Source organism: Phaethon aethereus (genome assembly GCF_964289735.1).
Source record: "Phaethon aethereus genome assembly, chromosome: 4".
Classification (NCBI taxonomy): Eukaryota; Metazoa; Chordata; class Aves; order Phaethontiformes; family Phaethontidae; genus Phaethon; species Phaethon aethereus.
The window spans coordinates 67,955,703-67,971,774 of NC_138578.1; the positions used below are offsets into that span (position 1 = coordinate 67,955,703).

Sequence of the window (16,072 nt, forward strand, 5' to 3'; positions counted from 1 at the left end):
AGATGCTCTGGGTTTCTGGCAATCTTGAGGAACACATAGTACTTAAAAAAAAAAAATTAAGGGTTCTGAATATGATTATTGCTTGTTCTAGTTAGAAATGCACAGCTAGAGCTAAAAAAACCCCAAACATGAAACCCCAAGCCCCCACACTATACGCTTTTGTTAAGACATGAGGATTTAGATCTTTGAAAATGGGTCTGAGCTGCCCGAGAAGTGCATTCCTGTATATAGCTTCTTTAAGTCATTTCACTCTTCTCTGCAGCAATTCTGTGCATGATTCACCATGTTATGCAAAAATGTTTTCTTTCTTGAAATAGTTTTCTGTGTGTTTAAGCTTTCACAGAATCATTAAGGTTGGAAAAGACCTTTAAGATCATCAAGTCCAACCAAGACTTCATATTCTTTATGGTTTTAAAAGGCTGTATCAACACTGGTATTTTTGTTTAGGCTATAGATACATGCCGTGCCTCTAGATCCTGTTCCTTAAAGAAGTTGGGGAGGAAGGGAACTGCTTTTCCCAAGGCTTTGCTTGCTCGTTGTCAGAAGATGCTTTCACCTGGAAGGCAATAAGGGTAAAAATCTACATTAGCAGACCTAGGTGTCACTCACTTGGCGCTCAGACTAATGTGAGAGTTAAAAATCAGACCATTAGTCAGTTTTCACAATGGAGTTTATCGGCTGGCATGAATACACCAAGAAATTCCATAGTTTCCAAGCAAATTTACAAGCTTTCCATAAACAAATTTTCCAAATTGTCACATGCATACAGTCCTTTTTATACTGCTTGATACAACTTTATACAAGAAATTTTGAAAGCATTAGAAAATAGGGAAGGCCAAATGCCATCTATCAAAAGCTAAGAAATCTCAAGTGAATTGGTTTTACTGCTGATCCAACAGGTCCACAGTTATATGTTGTAGTTCACTGGAGGCTACTGCTGTGATGAAAAGATGTTTAAAATTTCATTAGGTGTTTATGGGCCCAGAGGTGAGGCCCCAGTGGATTATCATATACAACACAGAGATCTAAAAAAAAAAAAAAAAAAAAAAAAAAAAAAAATTAAATGCTGACCTGTTATGATCTTTCGACTGGATCATATCAGGTCTCAGCTACAAGGATGACCTTAGTGGTGATTTCCCTGACATACGTAGTTCACAATTGGTGTTGCTTACTTTGTTTAAATTTAGAGTTATACATTTTTCATGTTTAAGCAGTAGGGTAGCTAGTAACTAGACATTTTTAGTAAATAATTGCTCATGTTGCTACTAGTTGACTGACAGCAAATGAAATCCTACACGGATTTTTATACATTTTGGTGGTAGTGATACAGCTAAGTGGCCACTTGGTAGGTGAGAGCTTTGTTTGTCTAGGGTTTTAGCATAATCATTAAATCACAGCTTTCTCTAATTGCTTCAGCTGCAGCCAAACTCAGTTGGATGGGATTCTGTAGCAAATGGAATTCTGTCACATTCAATATCGGTGTTTGCTTTATTAAGCAGCATTTCTCTGGGGACCTGCATAGACTTTTGGAGTTTTTAATTTGTTACAGTATCTAATAGCTGGCTTCTGTGAAGGAATTGTTCACCAAACTGCATTCTTCTTATTACTACTGATGCCTTTTTAGTTTAAATGAGGTTGACAAGATAAGATGTGCCATTTAGAAGAAAGCTGTACTTTGCTCGGTGCAGACCGAGTTTTGAAAGGGAGCACTTCTTGGCATGAATAAATTCTCCCATTTCTTTGAAGTTGAAAATTTAAAGTTAATAATTAAAACAAACACACAAAGCCACTCTGTTATCACAACCTCTGTGTTTCCCCAATGTGTGTGCTTCATTCTCTTTCTTACTTCTTTTGGTGCCTTTCAGGACAGGAACTAAATATCCTTTGATTTAGCAACCTTAACACCCTTATCAGTGATCTGTTACACCGTTGTACAATATTATAGCAGCAATAACAGTAGAAGTTTTGGTTTTTGTTTTTTTTAATTATAAGCAGGTGATTCAGACATCTCTATTTGAATCAGAGTTTTAATTTCTAAATGCAAATGTCTGTTTAAAAAGTCCACTACCTTGTGCTTCTTAACATCAAAACTTGTAAACCATGGTATATGCTGAGAATCTGTGAATGTCTTAATCACAACACATCCTCGCTTTGTCAGAGCAACCTGGACTCCTGATTGTTGTTCCTTCAAGGTCCTGCACCTGGGTTGGGGCAACCCCCAGTATCAGTACCGGCTGGGGCATGAAGGGATCGAGAGCAGCCCTGCCAAGAAGGAGTTGGGGGAACTGGTAGATGAAAAGCTGGACATGAGCCGGCAATGTGCACTTGCAGCCCAGAAGGCCAACCGTATCCTGGGCTGCATCGAAAGCAGCATGGCCAGCAGGTCAAGGGAGGTGATTCTGCCCCTCTACTCTGCTCTGGTGAGACCCCACCTGCAGTGCTGCATCCAGCTCTGGAGCCCTCAGCACAGGAAAAACATGGACCTGTTAGAAAGGGTCCAGAGGAGGCCACAAAAATGATCAGAGGGATGGAACACCTCTCCTGTGAGGACAGGCTGAGAGAGTTGGGGTTGTTCAGCCTGGAGAAGAGAAGGCTCCGGGGATGCCTTCTTGCAGCCTTTCAGTGCTTAAAGGGTGCTTGTAAGAAAGATGGGCACAGACTTTTTAGCAGGGCCTGTTGCAATAGGACAAGGGGAAATGGTTTTACAGCATTTCCATTTACCCCATTTAAGGGTAGATTCAGACTAGATATAGGGAAGAAATACTTCACAGTAAGGGTGGTGAAACACTGGTACAGGTTTCCCAGAGAGATGGTAGATGCCCCATCCCTGGAAACCTTTAAGGTCAGGTTGGATGGGGCTCTGAGTAACTGGCTCTAGTTGAAGATGTCCCTGCTTATTGCAGGGGGGTTGGACTAGGTGATGTTTAAAGGTCCCTTCCAACCCAAACTATTCTATGAGTCTATGATTAATCAGACTTGGGTGTCACATGCCTGTTAGTGAGTGTTACATGCTTGAGAAGGATAGTTCTACACAACGGAAACAGGGAGAGACTGATCTGATGGTAGTAGAATAATACGTGAGAAACGGTGATATTTGATATGTGTTGTCTTGACTTAAGATTTCCTTATATATTGGATTTCTGAGGGTGTAAGAAGATACATATGAACAAATCTGCCTCTAGTTTAATTGTATTTTGTACAGGAATTTTCTATGCAAATTCAGAGTGAGGTAAAATACTGGACCTGAGGGCCTTTGCTGGCATCTATGGCTATCTGGGGAGTGAAGTTAGGAAGCCAGGCAAATAATCACATCTTCTACATTTAAAACATTTCATACTGGCAGAAATCTTTAGCCAATGCTCCAACTTCTGTCTGCCACTCAGAGCTTTTTATATGAAACAGCAGGAACCTGGCAGCCTGGAGATCTTTGGGCGTTGCGAGCAAAAAACTTGAACATCATTTATAGGTTTTCCTGCCAAGACTGTAAAAATCTAGACAGAGTAGACACGGTTGTTTCACCCAGCTTTTCACTTATGTTTGTCCTTCACTATGTAAGCTCTCAAAACTCAACCGGTTTTCTTCCTGAATTTTAAATTCTTGATAGGTGCGTAGAATAGGATTTATCTTACCTACCTTTATCCCTGTAAAAGTTACATGGCTAGACTGAACTATTCTCTAGGCTCCCTCTACAGTCAGTGAAGAGACAGATATCTCTGGGAGGCTTTTTATCTCATATGAATTTAGACAACTGTCTTGGGGTGAAATGAATCCCAGCCCTGTTTTCACCCTCCAGCTTTGATTCAGCAGATGTAACAAGTTCCATTTCCATGCTGGGATTTGGAGCCTTGCACAGATTATTCCAACATCGGATTTCCACTAAATTTAATGGAAAATGGATGCATAAGTCTTTTAATTAGCTTTGAAAATCTCAGCTGTAATGTTTGATTAAGTTTGAATGCACATGTGTTTGTATATCAAAAATTACAAGCAATAAATGGAGCTGTATTATTTTGAAAAACCTGAGCATCTGACAACTTCAGCTGATTAGTGACCCAAAGGACTGATACAGATGATACTAATTATGCTGTAGTGTTGAAAACTGAACCAAGTAAGTAAAGTCTAAAATATGGACTTAACTCAGTACCTCAGCCCCACCTTTTTTCCTCTCTTAAGTAAAGTTTAGATTTTGAAACATGCATTTAGCACAGATAATATTTGTGAATAGAGTGACATTGCTAGTTGACAAAAATGGCTGTGATTACTAATCCTAATAAGTACAGAATGTATACAGGAATTAACTTGGAGTGTACTTTTGTTATACTAAAGTAGTAATCCTTTAAAAAAGTCATGAGTGGGGCTTCTGAGATGAGTTGAATAAAAAATGTGAGTGAACTTTTAAGGGTCATAATTTGCAGGTGATTATATCTCTTATGAAACTATTTTTTAATTCCCACAGTAGTTTTTTGCTTAGAGAGTATACACTGTTTATGTAGCAAAGATACAGTATTTTTTAGGTAATAATACATAACGAAGAACTCAGTTTTGTGCTTTACCATTGCTTCTCACCAGAATTCCTGTAAGGTTCCCTAGTGTTTGCTTCTCTGCACTATCTGGAATTATATCGTGCTCTTACAAATTCTTTGGATGGTACCTGAACACCTGGAACCACAGTTATATTGTTAAGCACATAAATGCAGCCAAAAATAAATAATTTAAAGTGTAGATATGCTTGTAAATAGCAACAAAAGGGAGTTATTTCTTAAATACTTCACTCTCAAATGTTTTCTCTTTTTCTGAGTAGTTATTACTAAATTCAGGTTTTATGCATGAGATTACCTGTCCTCTAAAGGAGATGGGACATATGATACACCATTTCATGTACCTTCCCAAGAAATAACAGCTCTTTGGTTAGACAGAACTGTCCAACATTGTGATATGCTCTTACCTGGCTTGCAAAGCTTAATAGGAAGTAATAATCTTTAATTAATTTGACTTGCAGGCTAACAAATGCATACTTGGATCGCAGTCCAGCGAAGCATTTAAGCATATCCTTAATTTTAAACGTCTTTTGCTGAATCTTAGCAAGAGTTTTCTTAAAGTCCTGTAGGGTAGAGGGTGTTTAAGTGTCATATAGAGATCTATCTCCTCACATATATGACTTTTCAACCCATGTAATCTTTGCTTATGATAAAATCAACTCTTCATTGCTGCACTAATTAGCCCAGTCACCATTTGATACTCCTCCAAGAAGCTGGAACGTAGGGAGAAGCATGGTTTGTCTTATCACAGAATCACAGAATCACTAGGTTGGAAAGGACCTTCAAGATCATCAAGTCCAACCATTAATCCAGTGCCACCATGTTCCCTAAACCATGTCTTGATTATCTGGGTTTCCCTTCCCTATCTGGGCCACTAGGTTTGCACAAGAAGGCAGCACAAGAGATAAAAGCAGTATGTTTTCTTAACTCAGCTGAAGAGCTGTTTCTTACCTCTCAAAATACAGTCTGTTAGATTGTAGCTTTGACTGTAGTTGTTCAGAGGCAGAGACCTCTGAAGGTCTCAGCTTTGTACTTGTCTCTAATATGCGTGGTGCTCTCGTGAGACTTCAGTGAACAAAGAGGTGGTGAGAGTCCAGAGTGAAATGGAGGTGTCAAGGACTATCTTCATCGTGTTCCCACTGTAGTATTTAAATGTTGTCAGTAGTAATTTTACTTTCACTGTAATAACTGATAAAGGCATTTGTGTTTACTAAATTTTAGAGCCCTGGGAGTTGGTGCAGTTGGGTTGCTAGACCCAGAGAGACTCTTCTACTAATGTTGCTGGGAATATGACTTTTTTTCTGTGCCCTGGTGAAATACAACATTTGATGCTCTGTGTTCACTGATGGCAATACCAGTTATTGCCTTTTCAATGGGATAGATGGCACAGTAGCTTCCATTTACTCATATAGATGGAAGTAAACAAGGTAAAAAAGAAACCAGGTCAAAATGCCAGAATAAAATAAGAACATTCATATGACTGACAGTAGTACAATAGATAATAGACACACTTAATATTTCATCTCTATAATCCATTCTCAAAGGCTGAGGCTGTGGGATATTCTGTGGCAGAATAGGGAAGCGTAACTGTGGTTCATTTTTGATAAACACAAAACTCAAGTCTGTGATTTGTCTGCAATGATCAGGATGGAGAATACTACTAAGGAAATGGATTACTGTTCCCAGTCAGCTAGAGACATCCACATGCCTATTGAAAAGAGGGCTCAAATTTAAAATAACTTTGAATATGGATTTAGCATGCACTAAATACATACCAAGTCCAAACAGATACTATGCTACGAGTGGAAGTGTCTATTTCTGTTAACAACTGCACATGATTTAGTTGTTAATGCTCAGTCTTTTTGTTCACACAGCCAGATTATAGGTCTTATCCATAGAGAACAAGTGCAATCTTATCCCATATACTTAGAAGGGACAAAAGAGCATCTTCTGATAGTTATTAGTAATATTGCTGTGAATTATCAAGACTGACGCCATGGCGGCTATAAGAAACTGGCAGTGGAATATGTCTTGAGCCCAGCTTCATTGCTCTTTTTCCCCCTTTCTTTCTCCTGTCCATTCTTGTGCAGAAGTTCCAGGAGTGGAAATAATGAATTCAAATTAAAGAAACAGGTGAAATGACACACTTCATAAATTAACCCTTTCTGCTCTGTACTGCTTACAATGCAGTATTAAACTCTTCAATCTGTGTCTGTCTGCTGTGGATGAATAGTGAATAGTGATTATTTAAGGATTCATTCCTCTTTTGTCCACAAGCTGCAGTAAAATTTAAACAATAACAAATAATAGGTTTGAGACCAGCCATTCTTTTTTGATTCTGTTATTAGACTGAACCAGAGAGCTCTCTGTCTTATCTTTTCCTGGCAGTTTAAGTTAGAAAATCTCCGTAATTCTAAGGACTCCAATTTTAAAAGGATATCCAACTTGATACACATGTAGCATCTGTTTAGATGGAAAAATTGGGTGGCTTAGATGTAATGGAATAACTATACTTTTATGACTGTGTGTAGACTGGTATTGCTATTTCCCAGCCTAGCGAGCAGTTAGCACACCTACTCTTAACAAATAGTCTCTTGTTCAGGCGTATGTTAGTGGCCAAATAACAAGGAAGAGGTCAACCATCCTTCAAAACACAAGAAGAATATTTCTGTTCCTCGTATCAGTGTCAGTATGTTTCCATTAATCTGAACCCCTGGTATAATTGCCCAGTGTGGATTTACTATTTGAGACTCTAAGTGACGCTATCTCAAAGGAGCGTATCTGAAAAGCGGATGTGTATGGCCAGTATCATTACAGCGTAATTGTTTTGCTGTACTGATGCTGATTCGCACATCCCTGGGTTCAGAGTACATCAAGAAGACAGCATGAATCAACTTGCTTGTTTTGCAAAGCCTCTCTCTCTTTTTTTTTTTTTTTTTGTTTCTTCCATTTTTATCTGAAATCAAAGAATTAATGTTTGATTTTCACAGTTTCTCATTCAGAAAAAGAGCTGTTACTGCTTTTTTCCCCTCCCTGTATTTTGTTGCCTTACAGCATAGTGGAATATAGGCAATAAAAACAGGACCCTTGATATATTAATGATTTCCAGTCAATCTCTAAGAGTGGCTTTCCATTATGAGATTTTTCCCGTAACTCCATGGGATTCTTAAAGTTGCTCCAGATTTACACGAGAAGCAGAGACATTGCCCCCATTTTGCACCCGAGTCAGTCTCAGGCAGTATTGCTGTGGGGATTTGTTGCTTGACTATATTCTGCCTTTTCAATAAAACAGAAACTTAGTGTTGTTTCTTTACTGTACAAACGAAGATAAGTTCCAAAGTGGAATGTAAACAATAATTTAATTAATTATTAAGTAAGCTGAAGAAACTGATATGTTTTGGGCACTGAGCAGTTTTGGCAAGAAATTGCAAGTATATAATGGAACAGAAAACTACTTATGACCAAAGCCAAGTCTTAAAGTCTTTCTGCCAGTTTTACTACACATTGTTTGGGAGATGGCATCCAGCCACACTGGTAAGTGAAATAAAAGCAAGCAACACCATTAAAACTGTGAATATGTGTGAAATAACAAATGGAAGGAATAGAGTTGGGCGTTCCTGGCAGGGGGAGGGGAGCTGGAGCTCCTGTAGGACACCACTAGCCGCAAGATTAAAGGTATGTTTAATGCTATGTAAAACATCCTGTATGTTTAAGATAAAATAAATCAGATAGAATAACAAATGCAAAAGCACTGGGAGTGGACCTTACAAACCAGCCCAGGGAAATAGGTTTGGTCTCTTTTTCAGGTGCTTTTATTAACTGTACAAGGTACCACATATTGCTAGGAAAGATGCTGTGAATGTAAGATAGGTGTGCGTCTTCTTGTACCTGTATGGATAACAGACAGCCATTTGACTATATGGGTTTCTCACCTACATTCTGTATATGAGTATTCCACTCTCTTACTCTGTTCATACTGTTTCCAGGAATATCGATCTAAGACTCAGAATGTCAGTATTCGATATAGAATTTATATAAATAGCAAAAAAACCCTATGCCAGGTCATAAAAACGTTGTGCATTACAGGATCAGACCTACGGACCGGTACTCAAATGTCCAAATGTATAAAATTAAGATATATAGATCCCTGTTAATTTGTTACTCCTGTGAAATCTATATCGGAACCTTAAATATGTTGGGTAGACTCAAGATGGGTCTAATTTAAAGCTAATGGGGACAGTTATCGGTCTCTTGTATTCAGGCATTTTATTTTTAATGGTCTGTCAGTGTGCTCTGAGTATAAACATTAGTGTCACAATTTTTTTATGATACTTATCTTGTGAATTTCATAATTTGTAATGGCTGTGCAGTTTTTACAGGTGTATTTAATGACAAAATCTTATCTTGAACTGCACTTTAAAAGCTCAAGTGCACTTTGATTTGCTGGAAACAGGGGAAGGGGAGGAATACCACTCTCTCCTTGGGGAGCCAGCGGTTTCCTCATGCAGCATTAACTTGAATGAATGTGAGAAGCGCATATGTTGGCAACAGGAGTGTGGATGTATAGAGTTCTGAAAAATAGTACATGTCAACAGGGGAGGGTTGCAAGTGCCAGAAGGAAAATGTAAGCTCCCAAGGGCACTGTCTCTTTTTATTTTTGCCTTGTCCAATGCCAAGCCGCATAGGTTGATGTTTAAAATTCAGTCCTTCCCTGAAAAGTGGTTACATATTAAAAAAAAGTCCTGTTTGAGAACAGGTGTGTTTCCTATGTGTATTCAGAATCTCATTTATTTGTTTCCATGACTCTCGTCTTAAGAAGCTGTTTACACCTGTTACATGTGTGCAGCCAAAAGAGATGTGAGGGAGAAAACAAAAATCTGCTTCTCAGCCATGAAGCTGCCACGATGGGGCAGCTCTGCCCAAGGCTCGCAGGCAGCGAGACCTCTGCATCCGCTCTTCTCAGGAACACAGTAGCTGTACTCGGCAGCTCCTTCCCCCCTGCAAAACACTAGCCTAGACATCTGTAACGGGATTAAACCACTTAACCTGCGATGGCAGCAAACTGAGCCAATTATCATTTCTTCTATCCTTGTTAGAGGACAAGTGATCGCTCTTCTTTATAGCAATCTTTTCATATAGTTGAAGACACTCATCAAGTTCCCGGTGAGCTGCTTCTGTTTTACACTAAACACAGCTACGTCCTTCTGCCTTGCTTCCTATGGGTCTTTTGGGGCTGGTTTGTTTGTTTGCTTGTGTCTTTAAACTCAAGAATTCATGTTGTTCTCTGTGAAATTCTTTAAGAGTGGGTGGTCCAGGCCTGGCCACAGTACTCCAGAAGTGGACAGAGTATTCCAGTTGAAGTCTTTCCAGAGACGTATTTGTTGGAGTGGAAGGGAATTATATCTAAGACATTTCCCTTATTTGCAAGAGCAACACATTGCTGACATATTTGCTTTATGATCTGGACGATTTTCTACAGTATTTTTTAGCCAGTTATTCCCCATTTTGTATTTGTGCTTTTGTCACTTCACTTTATTGAATTTCATCTCCATTTCAGGTACTTTCTGCAATCTATCAAAATAATTTTGAATTCCAATTCTGTCCTGCAAGGTATCTGCATCCTCTCTCGAGCATGGTTTCATGTACTGACTTTTTACATGAACTCTATTCTGCCTTCCAAGTCATTAAACAAAAATAAAGGAATTTGGAGAAAATGCCATAGGCTCAGCTGGCCTTATATTCCAGTTGCAAGATCTATTTTGGTTCAGCAATCGCCATCACAGGCAAGTAGAAAAGCCTCATTTGGCTTGCAGACTCTTAATCATGTAAGTGTGTAAGGTGTAAAGACGAACCCAGCTTGACTCTCGGATCACACAGTGAACATGTGGGACTTTTAGATGGAGGGGGAAAAAGAACATAATTGTACTTAAAATCTGATTACATTTGCCAAAGAAATCAGAGGCAGGAAAAAATATTGAAACCCTAGGATTCCATTTGCTTGGAGACCCTATTCAGAGTTGAGCCATGCTTCACATTACAAATAATACCGGGGTGGAGGGGATCAGAGGGAACAATGACAGTTGTGGCAGAAGACATTTTGCTGCTTGGGTAGCTGGCTACAGCAGCATGGCATCTTCACTTCTGACCTGACTCACTGGCTGCCTCTGCCCTCTTCTCTCCTTTGACCCATTCCTTAAGTTTATTTTAATACAAAATATTTTTAAAGTAGTAGGGGTTTTTTTGTTATGTTTAGGCCATTATTTCAATGTTTGAGCGTGTGAGTGCACTATGTGAAAGGGAGGTTGCCATGGTAATTTCTCATTATTGTTGAATAGAAAAATAATTACTCTGGCAAAATCCCCCGTAACCTGTCAGAGCATAAGTTAAAGATGCCTGGGGGCAGCCTTGCCTTCACCATCCCTTTTTTGCAAGAAAAAGGGGGTGATTTTATTATTATTCTTTTTTTTCGTAGTAACTGGATCCTTTTTCAGCTTGGCTAGGGGACACCTCATTTGGTTTTGTTCACCATTTGGCTGTGAGAGTAGTTGGGCCCACCTGTGACAAGGGTGGAGCAGAGAATTAATCCGCAGAGCGTATCCAAGCTTGACAAAGGATTTATATATTCTATTAACGTTTGGGGTGTTTTTTTGTGGTTGAGGTGTTGCATTTTCTGCTTTTCCTTCTCTCTGACATAAAATATGCAAAAGTGTAAGATAAAGACCTTGGATAGTATTCAAACTGTGACAGTCTGGATATTTCATATATCCAGGGAGGGAATCCACAGTAATTCTGTCTCCACATTTTCCTTGCCTTCAGACTTCTTGGAAGCAAGAGCGAGCGCAAATATGTGTAGTTTTGAGGTGAGGCCCTGCACTTTCCCTACTCTTCTCTGTCTTTCCCATGTGCATTTGCATCCCGACTATGTGATGCTCCCGTGTCGTTGGATGTTGCATGAGTAGCTCCATGGATACTGAACTACTGAGTTAACAAGAGCTGCAAATGTGGTATGTGACATTGCCTAAATCCTTCCCTATGACAAGTACGTCTGAAAGATCCCAGTTAAACGATACTGCAGCCTCTCTTTTGGCCAGTGGCGAAGAGTGGTAGTTCATAATTACTTGTTGGACAATACACTCCATGTGGGCTGACAACGTCACCCACCAGGCTGTCCCGAGGGAAGGGTCAGTGCGCAGAAGCCTGTTGCTAGAAGCTGGTTGCTGGACTTCTGCTGAACACCTGTGTATATATTCTGTACTTACCGTTGTGGCTACTCGGCTAGTCAATGCAGCGATGTTTGCACATGGAAACACTCATCAGGTTTACACTAGCAAAGAGGAAAGAGCAGCAGCTTGCTGTAACAACAGATTTCTAAGACATGGGGATGGTTTTGATACCTCTCTGTGTGACTGAATTTTGAGCAAGTACTACAGGGCCGTGCCATTTGTTGTCCTGCCGCTGCCGAGCGGGATGAGCCTTGGCAAGGAAGATGAATTACAGGTTCTGACCCAGCCAAGAGTCTCTCGGGGGTGCCTCTGGTAGGAGCTGGAATGCTAAAACCTGCCCTTACCAATTCTCCAGTGGATGCTTGGCAAAAATCAAAGTAAAGTTGTGAGGCAGGAGATACCCTGCTCAGCAGCTTGGAGTGAAATCCAACAGTAACATCTTCAGGAAAAACAGGAGCAGAACTAAAAAACCCAGATAGTTATTTCTCTGCATGTGTATATATAATGAATATGATAGATGATTGTTTTGTCTTAAATCGGCATTTTATCTCAGGGTTTTTTTTCCTATGAAGGTAACAAATGTTTTCTAGCTTAGTTATATATTGCTCAGACATTAAGAGGTACTCGGTTCTCACTACGCTGAATGAACCTGGCCTTGCACGCTGGGAAGGCAGCTGCCGCGAGTGGGATGGAGTGGCTCCAAGGAGTGCAACTGGGGCATCTTCAGAAGTGTATTTCAGCTTTGTTCCTGATCCTGTGTGCTGCAAGTAATTTAACTCTCAGGGCATCAAAGGAACAAAAGAGACTGCACCAAACATTTCAAATCCAGCTGTTAAATATATACGTAGCTTTTGAATTAAACAGTTGGTTGATTCTGTTGTTGCCTTACTTCTGTGAAAACCCTTGCAAGCTGGACCACTTGCACCGGTGCTAGACGTCAAGGTTTGTGTGCCTGTTGATGATCATGCAGGTCTGAAAATGCCTGGTTCGATTGTGAAAGCCAACAGACCACCTGTAGCAGTGTATTGGTATACGCCTTACATTGTACACTGCATTAATAGTTGCTATGTTCCAGCTATGTCTATTATTGTAAGTCTAAGTATACGCAGGTCGTCATAAAATATTGTTTTCACTTCATGTATCACACTGAAAAGTAAAGATTTCTCACAACAATTACATTTAAGTAACTAGCTGGTATTTAATTAATGTGCAGTAGCATTGTATTTCTATTAAATGCATTGGAGTGGAATGGCTATTATATTTAGTTTCTAAATAACTTTCTTGTCAACTCATGCTGATAATCGGGTTATGTAGCATTATAGAATTAAGTACTGAGTTTTTTTCATTATTACGACCAAGCATTTGAGATACACTGCCCAGAAAAGGTGGGGGGAGTCATAATCACTTTATTTGCAAATGATTTATAGAATAATTTTTAACATTTAAAGAAACGCGTGTGTTTATGAGATGAAAGTTTCTACATTTTTAGTGTGCTCAATAAAATGCAAGACAGTTTATTGTATAGTAAATTAAATATTTTAGCCTTTTTCTTAAATTAAAACTAGAATCTTATCTAGGAAAATTAGTTTGAAATATCATATAGACATCTACACCCCAAAATCATAGGTGAAGAAGTACAAACTATGTGTGACCTTGTAGAATTTTTTTTACAAAGGATGAACATATTTTCATTTTGCCTCCTGTTAAGTGAATGATCTGTTGCTTCCTAGGATAGTGACAACCTCTGGTGGGATGCCTTTGCAACTGAATTTTTTGAAGATGATGCAACCTTAACCCTTTCATTTTGTTTGGAAGATGGACCAAAGCGATACAGTAAGAGATATATTTTTTGTTCTAATTTTAAGCCTGAGTTTCTAAGCACAGTTTATCTGTAAGAGACAGATGCAACCCTGGCAATGACAAAGTCACTTCTTTGTATTCAGTGACCATCAATTTCCATTAAAGAATTGCATGGGTTTGGAATCCTTTTTTTTTTTTTTTTTTGTGGAATTCCTCTGAATTTTATTACATGAAAATAAATTATTTCCTAGTGGAGCAGGGCAAATAATACAATATACTCTTTGGATTTTTTTAATTAATTTGCTTTGGCTGTGCTTGTGCTCTTGTTAATTTTGTTTCTATAAACATTCGAGTGTTGAGTCTTGTGGGCAGAAATGTTCACAGAAAGGTAACTTTGTAGGAAATTTCAGTATTGTTGCTGGAAGGACTTCCAGATTTAAAGAAGGGTCAGAAAAAAAAATAGCAAAACCCTATGTCCTTGCTGGTATAGATGATCATTATTCTATCAGCTGCATGGGTCTATGCTGTTTGCACACCTGCCCTGGATATTGTCTGAACAGCAATGGAAGTCTAGAATACTCTCAATCAAGCACTAAATGCAAGCTTGAATAAAGGTGAAGCAGTGAGTAAATCTGGTGGCATTGGTATCCATTGCTCACATATGCTGAACAGGAAGAAGGGGTAAAATTCATCGAACTTCATATGTTTGAAGTGAATAATTCATTCAGCTTTAGCACTAAGCAACAGAGAGATAAGAAAACATTGAAAAACTGCATTGCCAATTGTTTCACTCCATTCAGAGTGACCCCTGCTTCACGGTGGCGGCTTGTGCTCTCTGCTTAATGTTTGGAATCTTGTGAGGTTCTTCTTTTTCGTGAGAGTGACTGATTGTCAGTGTATCACTCGCATACTTCTAATTCCTTTTATCAATTATCTCAGGTATTTATATGACAAGTGTTACCTTCTCCTGGAGAAAAAAAAAAAAACAGCCACTTTGAATGCTCGTTCTGGGATTAGTGTTGACAGAATTACAGTTTCTTGCCTTTCAAAGCAAGTGATAACTCTGTAAAGGTCCTCAAATTACAGCCTATAGCAATGTTGGTAACAGCTGATCTGTCCTGATTAGGTTGAGTCAACTTGTCAGATATCAGATTTGCGAGTTGTGTTATCAGTCCAGAAGGCACAGATACATCAGCAAAAAAGCAATTAATGTCCAGTTAGATCAGAGGGAGTCATGTTTCTGGAAAACAGTGCTGCATATGAAAGAATTTGTCTAAGAATAAAATATTCCTGTTGTCACAAATGCTTGATAATGGTTGTGCTATCTGTAACTGGGACAGTTTGGTACAGGGCAATACTGTGATTCTTAGCATTGTTCCTGATAAGTGTGATTGAAAGATCAAATTACAGTGGGCACATTTTTAAAAGCCACTAGTACACAGGATTTTTCCTCTGGTTTTAATTTCTGACCTCTGCACAAACTGTTGTCGCTTTTAGTGTTGTTATCCTCAGCATCTGGAATTAAAGCTCAGCATATAGCGCTCTTTCTGTTCATTCACGCTTCCTTTCCTACGTAAATATTTATGTAATTCTGAACTATAGCATTAGTGATTCTTTCTGACATGAGCAATATTCCTGTTTAGTGACACTCTAAAGAGCATACTTGAACTGTTCCGGTCTGGGACTTCCATTGCCACCTGAGCAGGCTTTGAGAGCAGCCTTGGGGGTGCCAGTTTGTCCAAGTCCCTACTCGGGGACACCTCCAGCATTGCTTGGGGAGGGCACAGAGTGCAGGTTGTGTGTTAAGAGCAATCCTCTCTTCCTACCAGGGAAGTTTGTGTTCGAAAACATGTCTGGGAGTTGAGAACAGAGCAGTCTGCTCCCCTTTGGTACTAACATTAGCAGAAAATTGCTCCTACCTGTAGCAGGTCCTAGCTGAGCACACAGACCAGAACGAGGTCTCTGTTTTGCTCACCCAAGCTGTGTGTGTGCTCCGTTATGACTATGGATGGTCTTGCCATCTCCCAAAGACCATAATGACACCCAGTATCTTTATTACAAGTAGCAGGTGAAATCGCTGGCCAGTGGGCTAGGGCTCCTGTTAGATGAGCCAGAGTATGCTGCGTGGTGGCAGCACCAAGTGTGGATTTTTGGAGTAGATGAAACAAAAGTGCTTGGTCTCCATCCACACTGTCCCCAGCGAGACACCCACCACCTCGCCCAGCGTGCATGCTCTTTAGTATGTAAAAACATTGGACCTGGCTGGGAGGGAAGAGACAAATTGTTTGTTGTTACTCTTGCAGGCACAAACCAAGATTAAGCCCTAGAAAAGAGAAATGGGCATCCTTTGAGAAGTCATTTATAGAGTTCAAAGTGTTGAAAGATTCCAACTTCTTGCCTTTGCTCCATGATTCTGCTCAAAATCGCCTGCCTTTGTCTTGCTTCAGCCTGTGAGAGATTTGCTTACATCTGTAACACTGGTTGTGTCCGCCACCTCATTTTCTCTCCTTT

At 39.5% G+C, this 16,072-nt stretch overlaps 1 protein-coding gene across 3 annotated transcripts in view; it reads left to right on the top strand.

Moving 5' to 3' along the window:
- Positions 1-16,072, top strand: part of LDB2 (LIM domain binding 2) — a gene marked incomplete at its 5' end in the record, with an annotated part of 217,511 nt that overhangs the window by 64,128 nt on the left and 137,311 nt on the right. For all 3 annotated transcript variants that reach the window (XM_081999460.1, XM_081999461.1, XM_081999462.1), the window contains one exon: positions 13,492-13,594. In XM_081999460.1, coding sequence (XP_081855586.1) covers positions 13,492-13,594 — 103 coding nt within the window. The remainder of the gene's footprint in view (positions 1-13,491; positions 13,595-16,072) is intronic.